General features: G+C 29.0%; 1 protein-coding gene across 1 annotated transcript; it reads right to left on the bottom strand.

Annotated features, from left to right (window-relative positions):
- Window positions 1–212: 212 nt before the first annotated feature.
- Window positions 213–11157, bottom strand: LOC129974906 (uncharacterized). The gene is made up of 6 exons (XM_056087690.1): window positions 11014–11157; window positions 9352–9404; window positions 5957–6064; window positions 5112–5159; window positions 3242–3298; window positions 213–691 (listed from the first exon to the last, which is right to left on the bottom strand). The coding sequence occupies exons 1-6, from the start codon at window positions 11141–11143 to the stop codon at window positions 599–601; spliced, it is 489 nt and encodes a 162-aa protein (XP_055943665.1). The 5' UTR covers window positions 11144–11157; the 3' UTR covers window positions 213–598.
- Window positions 11158–26679: the final 15522 nt, after the last annotated feature.

The following is a 26679-nucleotide window of genomic DNA, read 5'->3' as shown; positions in this document are numbered from 1 at the left end:
TGAAGCTTATTAGGTCTGCAATATTAGCTTATTATTTATTTGAAGCTTATTAGGTCTTCTTAGTCTTTCTCTATAACCAGCTAAGAGGATAATTTTTATCACTTAATGATTCAATAGTTATACAATTTTTAATAAACAGAAATAAAATGTGGGAAATAAAAAACAATAAAACTGGTATAAAAATTTCGCAGTAAGTGATATTGACACCTTTAATAATTTCAAAAATAATCGCAGGTACAAAGGAACACTTCGGAGCTCTTGAGAAAAGATATTTGATATGACAAAACTACAAAAACATTTTAACCAATAAGTTGCAATATCTGAAAGTAGCATTTTATTTCTTGGTACATATTTTCAAGTAACGTTTTGTTCATAAGTACAGCACTGCAAGAAAAGCATTTCTATAATATAAAATAAAAAAGTAAATTTGTCAAGTAAAATAAAAATGAAGACTAAATTTGTATTTTTTTTATATTCAAATTAAATATTAATTTATTCAAATATTTCAATTCTTACATAAACCCTAAGGATTTCAGTGGAATGAAAGGCAGTTTATATGAAAATAATTATTTGTTACATGAAAACAAGGTGGACTTTTTTAAGCATTATTGAATGGCAATTTTCCGATAGACCCGCTAGTTTTGCATTGGTCCTGTTGTTTCAATTGACCCAAATATAGGAAAAGGCAGTCCTATAAGAAGAAAAAAAAGAAAACACTAATTATATTTAAAGGAACAAATAACGAAACGGTACAAACGGTAATTCTTATATTTTGTTTAGATTTTTATTGCCAGTTCTTATGATTTAAGATAGTAAAAAAAATTAACTATTTAAAATATCTAAATTACTAAATATGAAGGATACAAAATTCAAAATGTATTAATAATGCAATTATTGACTGAATTCGTAGATTTTGTTTAACAAATTTCAAAGACAGTTTCAGGAATTACTTAAAATTATAATTTTACAAAAATCAAGTTTTTATCAATGAGTGTGATATATTTTATCCACAAGTGTGATATGAATGCAAATGAAAAAAATGAGTAAAATAGTTTGTTCTTTTAAAAAGATATTTAATCTTTCGACTTTAAATCAGAATGTTTTTCACATTTTATAACTAAAATTTAAATATTCTTACTCTTTGTAACCTTACAAGATGCCTGTTTATATGTGTAGCAGCATAGCTTCAAGTTGGTCCGACGAGAAGTGACAGACGTGCATAATTTGAATAGTAGTGAGGTATAGCGAAAAATAAGGATATACGATTCTACTTATTTTTTGTAATAAAATAAAATAAAATAAAAGTTAAATTTCAAAGTTGTCTCTCTTTTAAAATATTTTTCAAACCTTTATGATTTTCAACTTTATCATCATCAATGCAATTTTACCATTGAGAAATCATTTTCAAATCTCTATAAAAAGTAAAAAAACTTTCTTTTGATGCCTTTTAATTTTATTTGACTTGGGAAAAGTGAAATTTATTGTTTATTTTAGTTTGAAATTTCCTTTTTTATTTATAAATTTATATGTATATACAGTGGCTTAAACAATTGTGAGTACACTTTACAATTTACTTGATAAATCCGGCTTCCATCATAAATAGCACATTACCGAGAAGTACAAAAATATTTTTATTTTTACTCATGACAAATGGTTTAATTTAAAGTAAAAATAAGGAACAATCAACGAAAACTTTTTAATTGAAAAGTTTCAGAAGCATTTTAAATAAACATATGCAGATTTTTTCCTCAACCAATTGAGAATACACAAATGAAATTTTTGTAATATTGCATACAAAGAAGGCGTCAATATTTAGTTGCATGTCCTTTAGCTTTTATAATGGCCTCTAAACGTCGTGGTACCGATTCGGCCAACTTTTTGGGGATATCTAAAGATACTTTACCCTATTCTTCTTGCAACACTTGTATTAAATGGATTTTGTCTCTAATTTTGGGTTTTTTATAATTTTGTGGCCCACAGATTTTCAATGGCAATGATGTCGGGGGATGTGGTGGCGTGTGTAACTGCTGTTTACAATGAAAAAGACACTACATTTTGGCGTTACGTGCCTTTTGTTTGGGGTCCTTGTCCTGCTGGAAAATGAAATTTCCATCTAAACCCACATTTTTAGCCCTTTTCTTTAGATTTTTGCAAAGTATATACGAGTAAACCATACGGTTCAAAAACTAAATTTCTTATCTCGGATGAAGCCATACATCCCAAACCATGACGGATTCACAACCTTGTTTAACTGTAGGATGTAAATTTTTTGGATCCAAAGCGGTATTGGGCTTTCTCCATATGGTGCGACGGACGTTACTGCCAAAAATGATGAATTTACTTTCATCAGTAAATACAATTTTCTTCCAAAAGTTATTGGTCTTCATTTGATGAGTTTTCAAAAACTCCAAATGCTTTTTCTGATTTTGAAAGCTGATGAACGGTTTCTTTCCAGCAACTCGACATTTATTTTCCAGCTTGTCTAATTACATTTCGCACAGTTTCAGCACTTACACTTCTGCCTATAATTTGAGAGGTTTCTGCAGAAAGTTTGACTGCACTTACTTTAGGATAAATCTTAATTTCTTTCAACATTTTCCTTTTTTGCGACATCACTAAGAATACTTTTCTTTCCGTTCCACATTTATTTCCCATCAATCCATCATTTTAAAATTTTCCAATTATTTTCTGGACACAAGTGTGGCATCTGCCAAAAATTTCAGCTATTTCACTTAAGATTTTTCTTTTTTTAAATAATCTTACTACGAATTTCCTTATATCAATACCCGTTTCTCTTCAAGCAGCCATTTTCCAATTAAAAGTTTGGCTTTAAGTTTATCTAATAAACTTAATCACACAAAATGTCGATTTGAAATAATTGCCATTTGAAAGAAACAATGAAATACTTTAGAATATTTTTTCGTTTTTTTGTAGATTATGTTTCAATTATTCATAAAAAATGTATTAATGAATCATTTTAATTTTAAAATACAATTTTAATTTAAAGAATGGCATATTAAAAATTAATATGTTTAATTCTTAATTTCGGTGGATTTCTAACTTGTACTTCATAATAACCTTAATTACCGAATGCTAAATTCACTCAATAAAAAACATTTATTCATTCAGTGAATTTATTATTGTCATTCATTTATTCTTTAAGAAATATACAATAATTAATCATGTCTGTAAATATAGTTTTTTTTGGTTCATTGAAATTATAAATTTAAAAAATTCTTACAATTGATTTTGTAATTCTATCACAAGCTCCTGCCTTGTCTGGCTCAGCACAGACTTTCTGTAAATTGAAAAATAAAATTTGTTACCATGTACAACATCAAATTTATTATTATATCCTGTGAAACTTTTCAATTTTATCCTGCTTACCATAAATATTACATATGCTTTTATATTTTATATAAATATTAATATATAAATAAAGTTTCATACGTACAATATCGTAATGCAATACAAAATCATGAAAATGGAATAAAATAGAAATAATAAATTTTAAACAAAAAGAAACTATTTGAAATTTAAAACCTCAGATAGTAAAAGTGATTAGTTAAAATCGAATGCGCACATATGCATACAACTTGTCTATCTATCATTTGAAAAATATTTTACTAAATTTGATCAAATCATACTATCCAATAAGAAATTTAAATAATTTATGCGATGTTATTGTAGATTTTATCTTATTTAAATAGTAGCTAATAGGGGAAAATAAAAAATATCATAAGTTTTCTTTTTATACAATTATTAGATCATGTATATTGAATACTAAAAATTAATTTTAAGTTATTGAAATCTTTTCTTCTGGGAATTTTTCCGATTTAATTTCTTACTGAAATTGGAAAAAAATATTTCTTTACACTTAGAACAATTTTCATTATCATTATTTCTACAAAATAAATTATTTCCAGAAACAAGCGTAGACTTAAATTTAAATTTTACTGAAGTTTCAAAATAATTCTATTTAATGTAGGATTAAATTACTAGTTCTTAATCCACCTCAATGTCATAGAACTAACTATAAATTTTTAGAGAAAAAAACTGACAAACTCTATATTCTTTATGCACATTATATAAAAAGTTATCTTTTGTTTTATTCCTTCTAATATAATCTCCTTTTATATTCAAAGAAATGATTTTATATTGAGTTATAAAAGTAATAATCTATTCATATTAATATATTTAATATATTAAATGGAGAATTTTAAAATCACAAACGGTTTAGTATTTAAAATAAAAAGCATTAATATATTTGAGAATATTTTAACCCTACAATGCAGGATATATTTTTGTTTGTTATTGCGCATCAGTTGTTTTGTGTAGGTAATATGAAAAGGAAATAAAAGTATGTGGAAAATGATGAAAGAATTTACTTAAATTCCACTCGAACCAAAGAAAAAAAAAGAAAATTTTTGCTTAAAACTAATTGTTATCCATACTATTTCAAAATGTAGTAATAAACTTTGTCCAGTGAATCGTAAAATTGACCAGCATTGATAAAACTCTAAAATATTATTTACGCAATTTTTTTTCCTAAATTAGATTGAAATGAGTTGATTTAGTTGAAGGAAAATATCAAAGAGCATTACAGCTCAGTTTTTATAATGATAGAACATAATATCTAAAGCACGATTCTAATATGCTAAAAGTAGCAAATTATATTTCTTGTTCAGTTAGAATATCCAGTTTCTTATTTCTAAAAAAACATAAGAGAACTAAAAATCTGATGAAGAATTTTTACTCTCTATATATTAAGAAAACCCAATAAAATCCATATAAATTATTCAAATTGTGAGATATAGAACAGATTAAAAGCAACATACCTCAATCGAGCTAAATCTTTTAATATAATTAACTTAACAAATATTGCGCTTTTTTTGCCTATAAGGATATTTTAGTATTTCCGCAACCTGACCATTAAAATAATACAGTAAAAAGTGCCCAAAATTTAAATTTGATGCGTATTAACTATGCGAAACATTAACACAAGAAAATCGTTTTAATACAAACCGTCTACATTCAATCACATATAATTCTCATTAGAATAATTTCAATGATTTCGATGAAAGAAAAGCCTACAATTTTCTCTTACTTACTTTCTGATAAGCTATCATACCGTTCAATGATTTGTTATATGCATCCCGCTGTAAATAAGAAATAAAAATATTTTAAGAAATAACTTAAAACAAACACAATGGCAGTAACTGACAAAAATGTATTTGAATGCAATACGTCTGTAAAAAAAAGAATCCTAGAAAATATTCTATTACACTTATTTTTATATTTTTGGAACTATTTTTCTAATGTTTCGAAGACATATTTTCTTAAGAATTAATAATCTGTGAGGGATGATTATTCTTCGTTGCTATAAAATAAATAATGAACGACGAATAAATGAATTTTAAAGTAGTACATTAATTAATAATTTAATTTATGGCCTTATAGAAATAATTTCTATTTTTAAATATGTTTCCTTGACTGTAAGTTATATAAATTTTATTTTTCAACTAATTATAATTTTCTAGAAATCAATTTTTGATGTCTCATAATCTTTTCACTATTTTTCCGACTGTTAAAGAAACATTCTGGGTCTTAGGTCTAACTTCTATAAAATAACGCAATTGTAAATTAATTTAGAAACATATACCAGATTTTCTTAAATTTGAATAGAACCACGAAACAGTGGTAGTTATTTGTATAATTAATTCCATAGTACAGAGAAAAAAAAATCAAGTAAATAGTAAATTAAGGACCTTTAAGGAATTCAATAAAACTTTCACACGCCCAATACTGGACATATATTTTCTTAACAGAACATGTTTTTAAATATATAAAAAATTAATATGATTAGTTTTATATCATGTTAATGCATAATATTTTATAACAACATATTTAATATAATTTTAAAGGTGCATCCTTTAATATGGATAAAATTACTAACCCTTGTGGAATCATCTAGATTACAGTATTCTCTTACGCCACCACCTATGTCATCACTTTTGTAGTCGTAGTAATTATCTGCAACGTATTTGTAGGTTGCTTCATATTCCTGGAATAAATAATAACAAATAATACCCGTAAAACAATGAAATGAAAATATCATTTCTTTTCCTTATAGTATACTGTTAAGGAGCATTTAATCCAAAATCCCCAAAGAATTCTATAGTCAGCGATGTAGATGATGTACTGTGAAAAGTTTATCAGGCTCTATAACAAATAACGACGGTTATTTAACACGAAGACACGAACACAATATTCAGACAACAAAACACAAGCTTATACAAAAGCAACATTTACAATAAATAACAGTACACAAGTATCAAATCGATAGTAAACAACAGTAACAGCAGAAAGCGCTTAAAGAGTATTCTGCAGGAAGAGAGACTTCTCATGATTATTCAAGTCCCTCAAACGTCTGTTATCTCCATTGTCTACTTGCTTTAGCTGAACTTGACTGCCAACTCATTACTGCCTCGACTATAAGATTGGCTGTTCAGCACACGATTGAATGCTGCTACAATACTTGACTACAAGACTTTGCACATGGTTCAATACTCGAAACATGACCAATCGCTTGATCTCAACTCAAGTGACTTCAGCCTATGTTTCTTTGTTTTTTTAATAATTTCCATGACAAGATAGAGAATATTCTAGAAAGATTATCATTTACTACTTCCTAATGGAACTATTTTCAAAATTCCTGGAGATTTTTGAATCTCCTGTTTTGTCGTCAAATTCATCGCCAAAGTTAGGGGTTATTGATTCTGCTCTCATTTAGTATGCATTAGAGCTTTATGTAAAATTGCCTTTCTTGTGACGGAACTAACTGCACTGTGAAACAACATTACAAATTCGTAGCAATACGAAATACAGGTGGTTATCAAAATAACGGAAGCACCTATGAATAAAAGTGACATTTTTGAATGCGTTTCGTAAGCATTAAAATATAATAGCCACCAGTTTTTTTTCTCATAAATAGCAATGTATATATTCTGGTAGTATGTGTTAGCTTTATTAAAGTTCTGTAATTCTTGGATTTTTTTTTTTTTTTTTTTTTTTTTTTGAAAAGCGGGAAATATGGGACCTCTCAAATATTTAAAGAGGCCAAATTGTAGGAACCTGTCTAACTGGTGCAAATGTGACCGAAACATCCTAACTTTCAGACGCTTTTAGAGATAAGGTGTCTAAATTCATGAAAGTATATACACAGCGTGGCAAGACAAGCTCGGCAAAGCAAAATAGTGGGCGAAAATATAAGGTCAGCGAAAGAGACAGAGGGGTATTGAAGTGGATTGTAATGTCTAAAAACCTAACAAGTGCCTCAAAAGTGACCTCAGAGCTCAATATCCATCTGGATTCTCCAGTGCCAGTGATTACAGTTAGAAGTCATTTTCATAAACAGAAAATTTATGACAGAGAAGCAATTCCCAAACCACTTGTCACAGATGTTAATGGTAAACGTTGTAAATAGTGGTGCCACACTCACAAAACCTGGTCGATTGATAAGGGGAAGGAAGTAATATGGTCTGACGAATTGTGTTTCATACTTTTCCCAACAACAGGACGGATGCATGTTTGGAGGACACCTGCACAAGCGTATGATCGTGATTTTCTCCTTCCAATTGTCAATAATGGAGGTGAATCTGTCAGGATATGGGAAGCCATGTCGTGGTTGTGACTTATGGCACTTTACAAGCCCGCTGACAGTTATCTGCCTGCAATTTAAGCCGAATGAGAGTCTCTTTTTTTTCAGTAGCGCAACTAGGACCAAGAGTACGACTTAGCTACTCATACGTAACAACTTTTTTTTTACGGGGCGAACTTCATGCATGCATATCATTCACTCATCCACAGATCATAATTTAGACCTGAATCAGAGAACTATCATCTCTGAACCAGTAACCCCAGTGATATTGCTCCCGACATGGAGGACTTTGTGACCACAACAGATTTATACTTGCGCCAGCCACCACATACACGGAGAGTCTTCGGTCGGCGGGGTTCGAATTCGCAACCCAAGGGACGCGAATCCAACGCCCTACCAACGAGGCTATCCCGGCCTTTTCGTGGTTTTCTGCTAGACCAACCGTAACCCTGAAAGGAAGAGGATCACTGGAGAAAAGTATAGAGAAATTTTAGTTGACCAGGTCCATCCTATGATTCAAACTTAGTTTCCTGCAAGAGATGGAATTTTCCAGAATGATAATGCATCTATCCATGCAGTGTGACTTATCCAATCATGGTTTGAAGAAAATAGGATAAAGTTAAACATCTGTCTTATAACGCACAGTCACCCGACCTCAATATAATTGAATCGTTACGGTCTATTTTAGAGCGTTCAGTATGGAATTGATATCCTCCACCGGTATCTCTCCCAGAATTTTCACAATATCTCCAAGATGAATGGTACAATATTCCTCTAAACATTACTCAACTCTTCTATGAATCGATTCCTTGGTTGTATTATATGTGAAGGGCGGTCCTATACCATACTAATAAAGGATTCTTTATAAAATGTAAGGTGTTTCCGTTATTTTGATAACCACTTGTAGAATCTCAAAACATCTTTTTAAACTAGTGGGAGTACTCTCCCCTCTATACTTACCCATCCATTAACATGACTGTTTACTGTTCATCTCGTTCATCTATTCCTTATAAGTCTGCATCCCCATAAAATATCACAGAGAAATCGTCAAAGACCAGAAATGATTGACGAATTGCAGTGATCCAACAAACAGGTGACAACTGATATCAAGAGCGTATACTGACATTAGATGGGATTTTGTATGAATTGAATGATGGATACAGAGTGAAGAACTGAAAACCGCGTATGCATTTTCGTAGGTTCCCTTCGATTGATTAGATCCAAAATTTGATGCAGTTTTTCACTCTCGGTCACAATTTCACAGATTAGAATTCATTTATCTTCATCGCATTAATCAATTATCGTATTCACGTACACAGTTACAATACAGTTATCTCGCTGTCAGATTTAGTCTAAAATTGTGATGGGAATCTACAGTTTTGGTGAAAAGATAGCATAGCAAATTATTATCCTTTCCATCTTTCTATGGTATAGAGATATCGGGTTCACGAGTATTCGAATTATATGGTTGATAGAGATGTAGAACAGAATATAAGATTCAAACCAATTCAATTTCGAATTATGATCTAAAATAGAGAAAACAATATTTAATTACTTAAAAATACATAATTTTATAAATTTTTTTACTATATTGAACAGAATATGCATTAATTTTCTTTATTTATAAGCATTTTACTTAAAATGCTTCATAAAAACAGTTTTGAATTGTAAAATTAATTTCCAAGTTTTACCTCGGGTTTCATAATCTTGACGCAGTTTTCCATGTTTTCAGCAGGTGGTCCATCTGTAACAATAAAAGTTTATTAACTTCAACTAAAATTTTTACTTGTAACAATTTATTTATTTATTTTTTATGTCGTTGAACCAAAAACGGTTTAAATTTTTGAGAAGCATAACAAAGAACTCATATTTAATAACTTAATTACTTGGTTAAATTTTCATAAGAATAATAAATTTTTAAAGGTTATCATTACTTGAAATACAATAATTAATGCATTTAATGTGAAACTCATTGTGATTTCAATAATTTATAGCTTAAACCACTTTTTTTAAGATAAAACATTTAAATGTACCATTTTACAGAATATTTTTAAAATCATGAAACAAATTTTAAGAATTGGTCAAGAACATGTAGATAATGGTTTAGTTTCCTTTCCCATTTTTTAAAAACGAATTTTACTACTCGGTGGTTTAGCTTTGCAAATTAAAAATGCAGGTGAGGAGTCTAGTTAATTTAAATTAATTAGAATTTTTTACAGGTAAAAACAGTATCTTTTGATATATGACATTTTATTTGTTCACAAAATAAAGAAACATTTTGACATTAATAGTTTTTAACAATATGACATGAGGGAAAACATAAAACTTAATATCTCAATTATTTAAAGAGGATAATTCTAAAAAAGATAAAAGATTATGCTTGGTAATATTTTATTAACACTATACCTTATGTTCTTTTATAATTTATATTCTCAAAGTTCTCATCTAACATGAAAGTAAAAAGAAAAACAAAATCAATATCTATCTGAATTTCAAGGAGTCAATTACTTCATAAGGTAAATTTTTAATACATCTTTAAAAATCTTGATTAAGAGAATGTTTAGTACATAAAATTAAGCTTTTAATAATTAATAATTTTGTTAAAAAATCAATTTAAATCAATTTTTATTAAAAAATTTTTATTAAAAAATCCGTTTAAATCACTTTTTATCAAAATTTTTTTATTTTGATAAAAATTGAATCAATTTTCAAGAAGTTATATAAAGCAAAACTAATATAAGTCTTTAATTAAATTATAGGAATAATGAATAAAAAAATTAAATTATAGTAATTTGATTTGATTGATAAAAATATATTAAAATTCACGGGCAATCTATGCAACATTTAACGAATAATCCAAAACAACTCTAAATTTATTTCTTTAATTTTGTAATTCCAATTTTCTAGAACTGAGTGCTGTGATTGCTTTTCTTAACGCCGAGGTAAAACGTCAGTGGTTTTGCTGATGTAAAAAAAAGTAATTTAATAGTTATATTCATTAATACATAAAATATAAAATTAACTCAAAAAAGCAAACGAAATCATTATCTAATTTGATTTTTAATATAACTAAGAATAAGATAATAATAATATAAATAAGAATAAAATTCTTTTTTATAAAATATTTTAGAATTCTAGAAATACGAATTTTTATTTAAAATATCATAGCTTATTTTTGCACACAATTTTGCTATTTGATTTCATCTTTGATAATAACTAAGAATAATAAATTTTCATTAAAAATGTTGACGAATAATGATCGATTAGAGATCTGTTTCTTTTATCAATATTTAAGAAGAGTTATTATCCTTTTAATTCATTCAGACAGTTTCTCCGAAATTTCATAGTGTTACCTGAAAAACATTTTGCGTATGTCCAGCACTCATAATAATCGTCCAAGTCTTCTGGCTTTATTATCAAACCCTGAATGATAGCGAACAAACTTAAAAAGCACAAAATCGCAACACTCAACTTGTTTTTCATCTTGTCCCTGATTTAAATTGAGAAAATCGATACTTTTCGGATGTTTCCAATCATTTATATACCATGCAAGATTCTGATTATATTTTTATGCATCATAAAGTTGAGCAATCATATAAAATTACATATTATATTTTAAGTATGACATTTTTACTGTTATTTATTTCATTGAATTTACTTTCATATTTTAGTGCTTTCTTTTCTTTTTGTGTTTTCTTTCTTTCTAAACATCTGTATCTTTGAGGGAAAAAACAGCGATGGAAAGAGCACATTTGCTTGAAAATTCAGTAATATTTCAATCAGAAAAATGAAAGATTGACTCATTAATATCATCTGTTTTCATACAATTTTGAGTTAATTATTTCTTTTACAAAACTGATGAGATTATAAGTTAAATTAACTGATTAACCACATATGTCCATAATTTTCGTGTGCAATTTAAAAGAATTTGCAAAATGCTTTAGAAAGCTTGATATCTTTGATATTTTTACCATTAGAGATTTCGTTTTTTGAAAATTTAATTCAAGTTATTTTGAAAATTACAAAGAGCTCATGGTTCTGTCAGAGTAGGAAAAAAAACCGTAATAAAATGTATGTTTTATCATGTACAATCAGATAAAATAGAGATTTCAATTTTTGATTTAAAAGCATAATTCGACTGAACTGGACGATTGAAATATTTTAAAAATAGGAAAGTCCATGAAAACTTATGTTTTTGGAATTTCAGCACACTGTATGTAGAAAGAGGCCTGCAGTAGTTATCTACCAAATCCCTGTACTATGTTATTTACAAGAGTTAGAAAATGAATGAATTATGGCAAATTACTGCAAGCATAAAATAAAACAGAATTAGTATGATTTATTTTATATCATGTAAAAGTTATAATCATAACCTTCTTCTCCGAATAAATGACCTCGTCCATCCAAATCTATGCGCAGGTGTTGAGGTGCTTAGTAAATCGTTGTGTACCAATTGGTGGGTTATAAATGTACGGTAATTAGGAAACATAACAATGTGCTGAACATTTTTGAAAGAACAACTGGGGAGGAGAAAAATTGTATCACAATGGATGCCATTACGCTGAACCGAAATTCAAAAATAATTTAATTCCAAAGAAGAATGAACAGCATCGTGACATTCTCTTCCGAAATGCATCAGAGATTTTTAAAGCGATGTATAGTTCCACTCGAATCAGCAACCTAACTGATACTTCAATTATTCTGAGTCTTCCATTATCTGGGTAATTGACTGCACACAATGGTAGCTATTATGATGAATTGCAATGAATTGTAATTATTCAAATAAGTACCTATACTGCACTAGCTGTAAATATATGGCTGCTAACATTAAATGAATTTTCATTCCCTGTAATATATATCAGGCGAATGGGAATTACAGAGCACCATTCATTGACTTATGAAATTATCAAGTGGTATATAGAAAATGCTGTAATTATGATGAAGATATAACAACTCTAAAAGGTTCTTGCAATGTGAAATCTCCAGAAATTCGGATTGCGAATATTGCAACATAGTAGCCGCAGATTCAACTGTCTATGAAAATTTTTTTTCAAAATTCGGAGACAAGAAACTATTTTTGAGAAATATGTGATTTCATATAGATTAGTCCAAAACTAGTATGACCAACATATCAATGTTTCACCAGTCTTCTCTAATTTAAGGATTTTTCTCTTTGATAATCTCTTCTCTTGTGATACCTGGATCTTTCACACTCCTGGTATCACAAGACTTTTCCACATGTGATTTTTTAAAAAAATATTTAGGATTACTTGAAGGGCTCATTAAAAATATTAAAGATTGCTATATGAGATGAAATTGAACAAAAGTCAATGATGAAATATTAATGAAAGCAACATTTCAAATACAGTTGAAAATGAAAATTCAAGAAAATGAACTATTACTTCTATAAAACAAAGTATTTGAAAATGACACTTCACACGCATTATTTAAACGGTATAATATTTATACATATTAGTAATATTTTTTAGCAGTTTATTTAAGTCGTGAATTTTCAGAAAATGTCAATTTCCGTTGGATTTCTCTCTATCTTTTAATGTAAATACATGGTGGCCGTCGAAAAGATGAATAAGCATTTATTTCTTTATTTCTTGCACTCAGACATTATATTTCTAACTGGCAAGTTTCATCAAATAAGGTACTTAAACGTAGAAAACCCTATGGTTTCTGTAAAAGGTGAGAATAAAAAGTTACACTAGAAAAATTTTATAAATTCCAGGTAACAAAAAAAAGTGAATGAGTAAAATATTTTTCTTACCTTCATCTATAAGCATACAAATTTTCCTTTTTTTTAGATGTTAAAATTCACTGAAATATTAAAAGGAAAATTTATTGTCTTACACCATTTTTCCAAAACTTAAACTGACATTTGAGCAAGTCTTTCGTAATCTATTTCAGGAATAATATACACATTACAAAATATTATTAAATGAGCGGAAGCATAAAGTATTTGGATAATGATGCCTTTAATAAATTTCATTAAAATTTTGAAAAATGGTCAAATAAAACATTAACTATAGCAACGTTTCTAGAAAAAAACTTTCAGTACCTATACAAAATTGTATTCTTCTAAAAATACTTGCATACACGTGATTTAATTCATCACTCGTGACATCGTGAATTAGTCTATAAGGATCTGCTGCGTCTACAGGAAACGCATTAAATAAAGAAGCATTCAAGTAACCTACAAGTAAAAGTCAGCAGGCATCAAGCCAAGTGATATAGGAGGATATTCAAAGGGTCCTTGTATGCCAGTCCACTTGTCAAGAAATTCAATCCCAACCATCTTACAGCTGATGTATTGTGAAAAGGAACACAATCTATATTTGCAAATGCATCTGCACAAGTACTATCAAAGGGAAAAGAGTTCAAACTAGGGATTGCAATACCGGACCAAAATTTCAATACCGGTATTCGGTATTTTTTAAATCTTAATACTGGGATACCGATTTTAATACTGGTATTAGAAATTTTGAAAAAAGAAAGAAAACACAGGTGTTTTTTTTTTTTTTTTTTATTTTCAATTTTTGTTAGAGAGTGTAAATATCACAAAAAATAATTCGTAACTTATAAAATATAACAGTATATAATCACAAAAAAGTAAAGAAACCTTTTATTTATTTAAATCACAAAAAAAAGTGTAAATATTACTATTCAGTTTGTGGTACTATTATAAATTTTTGAAATGTGATCTAAAGAAACATAATGCATCAATTGTACTGTCATTAAGCCTGAAAAGTAATTTTGTGTAAAAATTACCAGCTGTCGAAAACGCTCTTTCGGCATCTATGCTAGTTGGTGGTACAATGCGTAATATACTTTTTCCAAGTGTTTACCTCTAAATCCCTCATCTTCAAATAAATCGATTTCTCGTCGGATGGTTTTGGATATATCTGATTTCTGTATTGTATTTTGGTTCGTTGATTTTTTTAAATTTATCTCTAATTCTAATTTTTGTTCAAGAGACAATTCCTTTTCACTATCGACAGTAGTGACATCATAATCTTCGATAACTGAACCGAATTCTGCATGTGGATAGGTTTGTGGGAAAAATTTTTTAAGAAACTTTACTCTAACTTAATCAGATTTGAATTGGTTATTTTCTTTTCTTCTTTTCATTTTCATTTTTAAAATCATTAGAATTATGTAAATACCATAAGACATTTTCTATTTCGGTATGCCTTTCTTCTGTGCGATTTTTCAATGCAATATATAATTCTTGATATACTAATGTGTGCTGTTCTTTCAGTGACTGCAACATGAAATTTATTGTTGCATTAGCTGTTAATAAATTAGAATCTCTCCGACATAATGCCTCAGTAGTCAGTTTTATTGGAAGTAGAGCTGATATAGTTCTGGATATTAAGTCGAATTCACTATCTGAAAAATTAATTTACAGGTTTAAGTCTATTATTGCTTTTTGGATTGGATTTCTCAGTTTCCAAAAATCGTTCCATCATTATAAGTAAACTGTTCCAACGTGTTTTAGAATCTAATATTAACATATATTCTGTTTTATTTTCAGTTAGTATATATTTTAGTAATATATCCTTTTTTATAGGGGAACGTTTAAATATCTTAACAATTTTTCGAACTTTATAAATTATAGGAAGCAATTCTTGATCGGTTAATATTTCATCCTCATTAGCAATATCTTCTTCAACAATTACATTGTCATTATCTTCATTGTCAATATCACTCTCACTCTTACTCTTTTCAAAGTTGGAATCCGAAGTTTCTATATCCACAGTATTTTGATTCTCTGTTCTTTATATTTTTGGTATAATACATCTATTACTCCTAATTGAATTCCATGTGCATAGCACAACTGCTGATTTGCACCAATCAACTTTCCAACTTTTTTCATAATTGTTGCTCCATCAGTCGTTATGGATACAATATTTTCTTTCAGGGATAATCCATGTTTCGCTAATTTAGATTTAAGCAATTAATTAAGCCATTCATTAGCTAATTAATTTCGTCCGTTAGGGAGACATAAAAACAAAAACGTATACTACATTGCTATGTTCGCGATACCTGAACATATAGTGGAGACAATTTTAAAAATTTCTAGTAAATACCGAAAAACCGGTATTTAAACTTGTGATTACCGGTATTACAAAATTGTACAAATGGCTCAAAATACCGGTATTCGGTATTGGAATCCCTAATTCAAACATATTGTTATTCAAAACTAGCCGAATATATTGGTCACTATTCAGCATACTGTTGTACGAAATAGGACCAATAAAAAAATTTCTAAAAATGCTCCACCATAAATTTGTAGAAAACTGTTGTATTAATAATTAGCTTCATATACGAATAATGAATTTTTTTTTTTCGTTCAAGAAGTGATCGTTTTGATGATTGATGCTTTTATCTGGATTAAAGCGGCGTTCAGCTGTACAAATTGCGTTTCTGAAAAAAGAAAGGTTCGATTCCAAATGTAAAATTCAAGATGCTGATCATGATCTGATAACTGTCCACAAAATCCACGAATATTATGCATGGATGCCAGTAATTACGTTGAAGTAATTACTGGCATCTCTGCATGATCATTTTAGAGATGATGAGTTTTCAATTTCTGCATGAGTTGTGTAAAGCCTTGTCCTTTTCAGGGGAGAAAGTAGTCTGCAATTTGGAATCACGAAGCTGTTTTGTAAACGCACTCTTTTAGAAAAATGCTACAAACTTAGAAGATGACGTTAAGATTTTTTTTCAACCCAATTAATACCCGGAATATTGAATACTTGTTCAACAGCAGATCGGCCTTTATGAAAGGTGAAACGTTTTTCTACAGGATGCGGAATAAATAAAATTCAATTTAAGCGGGTTTTTGAATAATTATTATCCTGATTTCAACCGAAATTGGAGAAACGACATTAGAAAAAAGAAATAAAGTATCAGAAAGAAACCAATACCTTTATCTTTATAAAAACTTTTTATTCAATGCATGATTTTCAAAATTGAATCGTTAATATAGAAATTGAAGAATTTTTATTGTAACCTTTCTAAATCTACACATCTTTATATCTACCATTAAAGACCTTGAGATTTTGGTATGTTTAATTTATATATCGACTTCCATTAATTACTTTTGATTTCTTCCTGTGAAAACGATAAAGCGATCAATATCGATATGTTCCTTAGCACACAAACATTTTAGATGATCTTTCAAACAGAATTTAACAGCTAGCACAATATATGAAGAAATGAATATGTTATCAAAAAGGACTATGGTGCTTAAATGTTATAAGCTATGGCCGATATAAGTTACAGTGGTATAGCGAAAGTAAACGGTGCTCGGGGAATGTATTATTTTTTCGCCTTCGCATGCTACTTTTTTAAAGAATGTGGCATACACGCATTCCATGACGCCGGGTGTATATATATTTCTTTCTCCCTTAGTCCCTGTGCCACTGATCAGCTATAATAATGATTAATTCTATAATATTAAAAAGATCTTAGAACATCCTTCAAACAAATATTCAGCACTTAGCGCAATATTTCACAAGATGGAAACATCATCAAAAGAGCCGATGGCGCTTTAATGCTATAACTAAGGAACTAGTTTAAATATACTAATACATCATTTTGAGGGGCCATAAGGATTATTTTGGAACGAATTTCATATTTTCGAGTCTTAGATTAAGACGACGCCTGAAATGTCATTCCTTTCTTTTAACTTCTGCACCACATTATACGGATTTTTTTTAATGTCAAAAAGTAAAAAAAAAAAAAAAAAAAAAAAAAAAGATCTGGAATCTGCAGTCCTCCAAGTGATAACATCGATTATCGTGATGACGAAATTAAAGGACATTAGTGTCTTAGATTTTTACTTTTGCCGGTGGCTTTTTAGACCTAGGGATATGGCATCGTCCCTGTGATCTGGGCCTCCTGGGTTCGAGTCCTGATTCGGGCATGGTTGCTTTTACCCTGTATTCTATCTGTGAGGTGTGTGAAAGAGCATTCCTGTAAAAAAGGGTTGTGCAAGCGAGTATGTGAGTATCATCTTCATATGAGCTAAAGTCATACTTCTACACTCGGATGCTCAGGGGTCCTTACTCTCAGAAGCTCCTGCACCCCTCTTTACCCGATCTCTTACTTGGTTTGAATTGGAGTTCAATCCAAGGGGAATCCAAAAAAAAAAAAAAAAAAAAAAAAAAAGAAAAAAGAATTTTAGCGACTGAGCCAATAGGAACTGAGTTACGTCTGATTGTTCCAGAACCTTCTCTGCCCGCTTCTGGGAACTATAAAAGGCCGGCAGTCTCAAGCCGAAATCAGTTGTGAAACGAGTCGAGTATAGAGTCGGAATCAGGGAAAGAGACGGCGAATAGTTGGATCAATCCGGCGAAATGCAAGCGTTGTTTGGAGCACAAGCGATTGCTGAATGGGGTCAATTCATGTGACGTAAAAGTCACATGTCATGTACCTCTTGCGCATGGCATTTAAGTTTCATCCGCACCGGTTTCGTCGAGTAGTCTGCCATTAACGTTCTCCGCCGAGTATGAAGCGAATTTTTTGTTTACATTTGAAGTTCCAATTTTTGAATCATTTTCTTTCCTCTTATTATGTGTTAACTGAGGAAATATTGGTGTGCTGATGGATGCATGCTTTAATGCGAAACACAAGAGTGACTGTCATGATAAAATGTTTTCTTATTTTCCTTTCAACAATCCTGACTTAGGTTGATAGCTTTATAGATTGTTTCAAGCCTTCGAAGTCGGTGATATGCTCCGATCATTTTGAAGAATTCATTTAGTGTGTGTCCATTTATTAAATAGAGCTGTTCCAGTAATTTGTTAGAAAAACTCTTCGAAGAAAAAGAAATCGGTAAGCGATTTGCCATCAAAAATAATCAAACAAAATCGTGAGTGCATTTCTAATTTACTTTATTCACATTTGTTGAAATTTCTGATAATTTTGAATATGCTTAGAAGGTTTTCAAATGTTTACATGAATATTACATTGCATTTTTCTACAAAATTTTATCTAAATTTAATTAACGTTAGTAAACAAATTCCTGTTGCAAAAATAACAACTGCTATAATGCTAAACTTAGGTGGAAGTGAATAAATTTCTTAAAGATTTATTTAGTAAGTGAATCCTTTACCAATTACTGAAAATCCAATTTTCTTATTGACTGTTATATATATATAATTGATGTATTTTATTAAAAGTGTTCCTAATTTGATAAATTGAATGCTATATATAAGAAATATATATATATATATATATATATATATATATATATATATATAAAGTTTTGAAAACACATGTCATTTAGTTAAATATATAAATGCAAGAGAATTGATTACTAAGCAAAATTATATGAATTCTGATTTCAGTGGAATGTACTCTGCTTCTTCCCAGACTATTACTTTTTCTGAAATAATCGACAGGATCAGTAATTTGCAAAATGAGCTACAAGAACTTCAGGATTCTGTAAGAAAGAAAGAGATTCATTCCAGAAAATATTGGACTCTTTTTTTTTTTTTTTTTTTTTTTTACTATTTCATTAACATATCAATCTTGAATTATAAAATTCTGTAAAAGCATAAAAATATTTCTTTCAACTACTGTTTACATCCTATTTTAATTCTCTCTCTCTCTCTCTCTATATATATATATATATATATATATTTATCATGACCTTATTCTTGTTTATTAAATTTACTGTATTATATGTTTTTGTTTTATTTTATGATATTCATTCAATGTAATTTTTATCAATGTAACTTTAGCATTAAAAAAAATTCATAAATGTTCCGCTTTAAAAGTATATTGTTCAACATTATGTTTTTATTGGTGATTAAAAAAATGTTGCTCAGTATCTAGGATGTTTCTGTTGAATAAAACTGATTTCATCATTTACATTGACATTCTTGTAATACTGTGTTTATATAATTTCTAAGTGTCTGGAAAAATAAATGTTGATAAATAGTAAATAGTTTTTATGAATTAGTAAGTGCATTAAAATATCCATTTGATCCTGTTTTTCCAAATAATTATCATATATATATATATAGTTTTGTAATGTGTAAATAAAAATTATGAAAATGTGATTTTGTTTGTTTTCCTTTAATGATTTCTACAAATTAAAATGAAACAACTGATTCATAAGTTGCATAGATTTAAAAAAAAAAAAAAAAAGGTATACATGCCTTTTATATTTCATAATTTGAAATTGTAAACATAATTTATTCAATATATACTAATTTGAGTTTTATGTTCTTTCCTCTGAGCAAACTGAAAATATCAAAATCTCAATATTTATAAAAGTAATTACATAAGAAAAAAAATATAATAATTTTATTAGTAAGCTTTAAAATATTAACTTATCTAAGACTAATAATTATTTTTAAAAAGAACTAACTGGGGGAACTATATTCATAAGATTCAACATTCAATAATATTTAAATATGTAAAAAAGAACATATGTAATTTTTCAAAAAACACTGCCATAGTCATTTGTCAAAATGTATCCTTTGGATAAAAAAGGAAAGAATATAGCGGCACCAAACTAATTAAAAAGCGATGTTAATTAATTATGCAAAACAATATTTCCATTGAAAATACTAATTAAAATTTTAAAATAAAAAATAAAATTACATAACTATGAAAATTTGGATTAAATAATTCAAAATAATATCTTTTTTTAAAAAAATCAGAAGTTTTTAATAATTGATCGGCTAGCGTAATATTTACTAAACGATGGTTTCATCAACGTTATCGGCAGACATCATGACATGCGCAGAACGGTTGGAAATTGAGCAGAAGTGGTTTGTTTGGTACATGACACGTGACCGTGAATTGACCCCATTGAGCAGTGTGCCGAGTCCTGGTGTTTATTGTCAAAGCAACATCGAGTTTATGTGTAGAGTAGCAAGTTGTGTAGTAGTGAGTCGGCTTTATACAGCTAAAGCGAGGGGACAGTGGTGAATTACAGACTTTGGAGAGACCCTAGAGTGAGGCTACGCAAATTTCCTCCTTCTGCTGAACAGCCGCTTTGCGAGCTGTGGTTGTTTTTTCTACCGATTACTACTTGTAAGCTACTGTTTGTTGTAGTGTGCTGCTGTGTTCGTCTCGGCTGTATATTTGTTGCCTTTGTATTAGTGTATTCGTGTCTTTGCATTCGTCATACAAACTACTGAGATATAAAACAGAATCAATCCTTCTTTAGTTCCCAACAATCGAAAAAAAAAATAATAATAACACTATTCAATATTCGATGAAACAAGGAAAAACGTTTGAATTTCAGATTTACAATGTAATCTATTGTTGGAAATCAGGGGGAAAATATTTAAAAACAAAAAGACATTAAAAAAATGAAATGGTCTAAAAATCATTTTTGTGTAATAATAATCAAGATGCTATAGTGAAAAAGCGCCGAAAAATTGCCTAATTTTTTATTATTTATTGTAAATTTCTAATTAAAAATTTTTAAAAAACGCTCGAAGGTGCACCTTTCCGACTACCACTCTCTTTCTCTCTCACACACGCGCGCGCGCACACACACGAACTTTATTACTAACAGAGATATAAACGAATTTGCAAATATTATATATCATTCAAATAATTATTATAAATTATTATAACTTATAATTAACAACTATTATTATAAATTAGAAGGAAACTAAATATATCAGTTTGTAACTGGAATTATAAACTGAATGAATTAGTTAAAATATTTACCTGCATATCATATTTTTTGAATTCATCATAGTTATCTTATATGCATAAAATTCTTATTATTATCGAGTGTTAAAGTACTAGATGAATAGCATATATTTTCTAAGATTGAAAAATATATATATATAATAGGCAGGAATACTAGAATACACCTCTTGGACATTTTTTTTTTGTTTATAAGAAAAAAGAACATACTTTTGAAGGTTTCTAGTTCATATTAGAGACAATTTCTCCGTGCTTGTTCTGTAATAAAACTGTCACATAAATTCGATAAACTATGATTTAGTCCTACTTAAATCTACATGAGTCAAGAAAAATTGTACTACTTTTCCTAGTTTTTCATATTCTTTATTTTCTGAAACTATTCTTTTTTTTTTTTATAAATATTGACTCTGCTGCTTTCATAAAATTTACATCTATTTTTAGATCTTTTATGAATAAAAATTTAAAATATTATATTTGCAAAACATTTGTATCGATATTAACATATGCAATTTTTTTTATATTTCATAACACATTTTAACACATACTTATCCCGACACTGTTTAAGGACCCGTTATTTACATGGCTAGCATTTTTAAATTTTCCAAATTAATTTTAAATAATTCAATAAGTAACTGTTGAAATTATTTGAAACATTTTTTATACGAAAGAGGGGAATCTATTTAATGAAAGATATTATGGTTAAGTAAGAAGTGCTTTTTAATGAGTCAGTTTCAATCAAAAATTATTAAGTTCAAAATTAAATTTTTCAAATTTTTTTCTGTATCCCTTGTATTTTTTTAAAGATAATTACAAATTGTTATAAAATACCAATGTCTTTAATATCGATTTTTTTTAAGCTGTCAATAAGGCTCGTTTTGCATCTGGTTTTGTTATAAAGAAAACTGAGAATGAATATTGAACCACTTTCCGTAGATCAGTTATTTAGACAAATCCCCCATATTAGCGTAATAATCGTATTTTAAAATTTATGCATAGAAATGGCGGCTCTTGAAGGATGTGTCCTTTATAGAGCAGGCTGCTGTATCTAGAGCTACTTAATTTGGCATAAACAGTGTACCTCAGAGCTCTTTTTCTTAAAATTTTACTCAGAATCTTAATTAAAATTAAGCAAAATTTTAGTGTTCTTTGCTGGAGACTTCCGAAGACAAAAAGCAAAAAAATTACTTTTAAACCAATGAAAATTAATAAAAAAGCAATATGATGTTTAGGAAAAAAATTATTTTTTCTTAAACATCATAAGGCTGCGGTGACAAGATTTCGGCTTCGGAAGAGGAGGGTTTCATGTTTGAGACCCGATTACATCGAAGAATCATCGTGTAAGCGGATCTGGAGCACGTTAAATGCGCCGGGGCCAAACGTCCTCCCGCTCGTGTAGTGTTGAAGTTTGGAGAGGGGTGTGTGCCAACTCATGTATCGTCCTCGTCATCTGACCGCAGTTCTAAATAACGAGGTCCGTCCCAAAACAGCACTAGTGCTGCTTTAAAACGGGACGTTAATATAACTAAAACTTTAATAACGTTTTGTTGCCATATATTTTTCTCCTTAAATATAATAACTTTAGAAAATATCTTTATATACATTTAACAAGAAATAATTTTAGTTTTTGAAAAAGAAAATACAAATTGTTTTTATTATTATATATTTTACCATGAGCTTTTCTTCCATTGTTGATAACTAAGCATCGATTCATCCATCCTAACTAAGCATCAACTTTTATTTGCTTATTGAATATGTTATTTTAAAGCATGGTTTTAATAAAAATTTTGACTTTTTAGTTTTGTGACATTTGTAGATACGAACTAACTTTGAAAGTAAGCAAAAAGGAAATTATTTTATAATAGTTATTACATTTCTAAACATTACTCTTATTTTCTGTAACATAATTGGATATATACAAATATATTATCGCTCTCTAAGCTTGAAGTTTTGTTCTTTCACTATAATGTACTAAATTCTTTGCAATTCTATTAAGATATTACAAAAAATATATAATATTTTCAGTATTACGGACAAAACTTCGATTTGGTAGGATTTCACTAATAAACTTTATATATTTTACATGCCTGTCATAATTTATCCCGCTAATTTATGGATTATTTCTAGTTTAATCATTTCTAGATTTAAAATGAGTGGTTTTATAAAGAATGAATTAGGCGTGAGCATAACACATTTAGCAAGAAAGATTTTAGGCGTCTAAAATAGTACATAATGCTTATTAAAATTTGAATATTAAACTGCAATGAAGATGAATTTCGGACGAGCCTACAAATAAAAGATTTCATTCAAATTCTTTTCATGCAACAGTCTCGACGAATCGAGTACGCAATTCCCCCTCCAGGCTGGAGAATAGTTAAGCTGTCAAAGCAATGGCTATGGGCCAGACAATATTCTGACCATGAGAGGAGCATTTGATCCAACATTAAAATTTATTTCCTTCAGTTTTGCTTATAGCCAGGTATATATTTATTTATCACTGACACTATTAACGCATCCATTAAATCTGTAGGGTTCAATTACAGGGTTAGAATATAGAATATTTTAATGTAATTGGGAAAGAGTTCAAAACTATCACTTATATATATACATTCATAAAAATATAATATGTATAAATGATGTAAATAAAATAATCAACGATAACTATACAATTTTTGTAGTCATACAACGCAACTTACAATAGAGTAAAGATAGAAAAATTATTGAGAGAACGACATTGACTAAAAAGACAATAACTTTAAACAACAAAGATAATGCAAAATGAAACATTTTACAAAAAATCTCAAACTATATGAAAATCTTTTACACAAATTACTTAAGCTAAAAAAAAAAAAAAGTAAATTAAAAAATTTCAATAAGAAATACCTGCGAAGAACTCCTATATTAAAAAAAAATAATCTTTAATCAGGAGTTAATGAACGAAAATCTGTTCTGCAATTTCAATTGTATTAAAAAAGTAGATTAATCGAATTCCATTGTTTAGTCGAATTGACAGTTTTTATTGAAAATCTGCTCTGCAATTTCAGTTGTACTAAAAAAGTAGATTAAGAAAATAAATAGATAAAAATGCAGTGGCGCCCTCGGAAAATTTTTGGAGTTCACAGAGAATGCTCAAAAGAATTTCAAGAAACACATAATAGTCAAGTTGAATTGTCAGTTTTTCATTGCACTACTATATATTTAATCGCACTGGCTTCAAAGTTATGTGTCAATAGATCTATCTTCCTTTTCAACACTGCAGTTTCTAATAAGAAATTTTGGGCCACTTTTTTTACCTTTGAAGTGTCGAAAATTCAGAACTTTTTTCAATCAGTTTTTACTGTCATATCAGCACATTAATTTTGACTCTACTTACTTTTTGCCTGCCAATATTCCTTTTTGAAATATCCATGTGAAGGGTCTTCCCATTCATTTCAAAGAATTATTACCTCAAATGTTTACGAACAATACAACTCATGTAATTAATCTAACAAACAATAGTAATTGAGAGAGCTTTACATTCCCACTTCTCTGAAGCGATATGCCGTTCGACGTCTTCAATTTCCAATTCATTTTTTCTTTTGCAATAACGTTTAATGAAAATGGACAAAATATTAAAGCTACCAACATCGTCTTAGAAACACCATTCTTTCCCCACGGTAAATTGTACATGGAATGTTCTGAGTGGAAACTCCTCGCAATCAAACGGTGAGATTAAAGATGTATATCTGAAAGTTGTAGAGTTGTTATTAATTGGGATTTTTTTTTTTTTTGAAATTTATTTCTAAGCTTGAAAATTTCCACGAAGACTTTTTCATTATAATGACAAGAAGAGAAAGAAGTTTTTCCTAATAAATGCCAATTAAGAAACAGTCGAGATCAATTACTTCACAAGAACATTTAACTAGGCTTTCAGTAATCTCAATTAAACAAAACAGTTCTAAATTCTATTGACATTAGTGATATGGTTAATGATTCCTCTCTCTCTCTTTTTTTTTCAAAAGCTATATGAGGTACTTTTTTTTTGGAAAAAAAATCCTCATTTATTTATTAACATAACTTATGCATAATATGTTGTATATTCTTTTATCAATATTATTTTACTAGCCTCTTGGGTAACCATCTAATTCACCGGAATAAATCATTATTAAAAATTTCAATTTTTATATTTTGCGTGATTATGTCTTGCTGGCTGCTCATACAAAATATATATAAACTTCAAAATTTAATAGGCTTACAACCCATGCTATTTTAGAAGCTTTGAGCCAATCCGTCCATTGTGAAGTTTACTTTTTGCTTGAGCAACTTAATATAAACAAAGATAATAGATGCACGCATAAAAAATATTACGTTAGATGCAGAAAAAAGTATATAGCTAATAATTTACAAGTCCATTTGAACTTAGCCTCGACTTCTGGCCGCTGCTAGCGCCCAGAAGTCGCACCACTCTGTCTTAACATGTCTAAAGAGGATTTCTTTATTCATAAATCAACTTCCTCCCCCTTTTATAGGTATCACTGCGACCATTGCCTAATAACGGCGTCAGTCGAAGCTCATGCAGCCACGTGGAAACAAACTTATATACTTTCAATACGTGTAAACGCTATTATTGTCCAGAACACCATTTTAATTCTTAATCACGGTGGGGAAACCCTCGGTCGCTGGGCCCGGGTGCATAGCACCCCCCAGATGGCCAGCACTGGGTCTGACCAGTAGAACGCCAACACATAGTCTCCTTTGATATTAGAGATATTTCACCACAATATATACTTTTAACAAAACTGTTTTCAAAGTAAAGGTTTTTTTCATAAACAGTGTTAATATTAACAATTCTTGTAACTAGTTTTCATCACAAATATCGTTTTTATTTTTTCTTACAAGACTTCATTTTGCTGTATCAACTTCTTCGACACTTGATTTTTTAAAAAGTTTTTTTTATATTTTCACTAATACTTTTATAAGTTCATTAAAATAATGTTGGGTCAGTTATTAAAAATAATTAATGACTGGGGTTTTAATAGTATTATGTTTCACAGTTTTATTTTATAATGGCGAGTTATTATTAGCCAATGCGAAACAAATGTTTGCTATAAGTATAAAACTCCCTTATGTCTGCAATGCTACACATACATATTTATTGTTGATTGTCAAATTGCAACCCGTCATATTACTAATGAAATATTTGTAGTTTAATAAGTTGGACTACAAAAATAGACAATTAACCTACAATCATTTACATATATTATAAAAATTTTGTTTTCCTCATTTCTTTATGCTGAATTCGTCATTTGGCTATAAAAAAACAATTTTTCTTAGCATGCTCATATTGA

Source organism: Argiope bruennichi, chromosome 7, assembly GCF_947563725.1.
Source record: "Argiope bruennichi chromosome 7, qqArgBrue1.1, whole genome shotgun sequence".
In the NCBI taxonomy this organism is placed as follows: Eukaryota; Metazoa; Arthropoda; class Arachnida; order Araneae; family Araneidae; genus Argiope; species Argiope bruennichi.
The sequence above is the reverse complement of the archived record's forward strand: the minus strand, read 5'-3'. Positions and strand labels throughout refer to the sequence as shown.

Coding starts and splice junctions, on each gene's coding strand:
- LOC129974906 (XM_056087690.1), bottom strand. CDS start 11,143: ATGAAAAACAAGTTGAGTGTTGCGATTTTGTGCTTTTTAAGTTTGTTC. Junction 6,065..9,351: donor TCAAGATTATGAAACCCGAG/GTAAAACTTGGA, acceptor TATTTATTCCAG/GAATATGAAGCAACCTACAA. Junction 3,299..5,111: donor GTATGATAGCTTATCAGAAA/GTAAGTAAGAGA, acceptor TTCAATTTACAG/AAAGTCTGTGCTGAGCCAGA.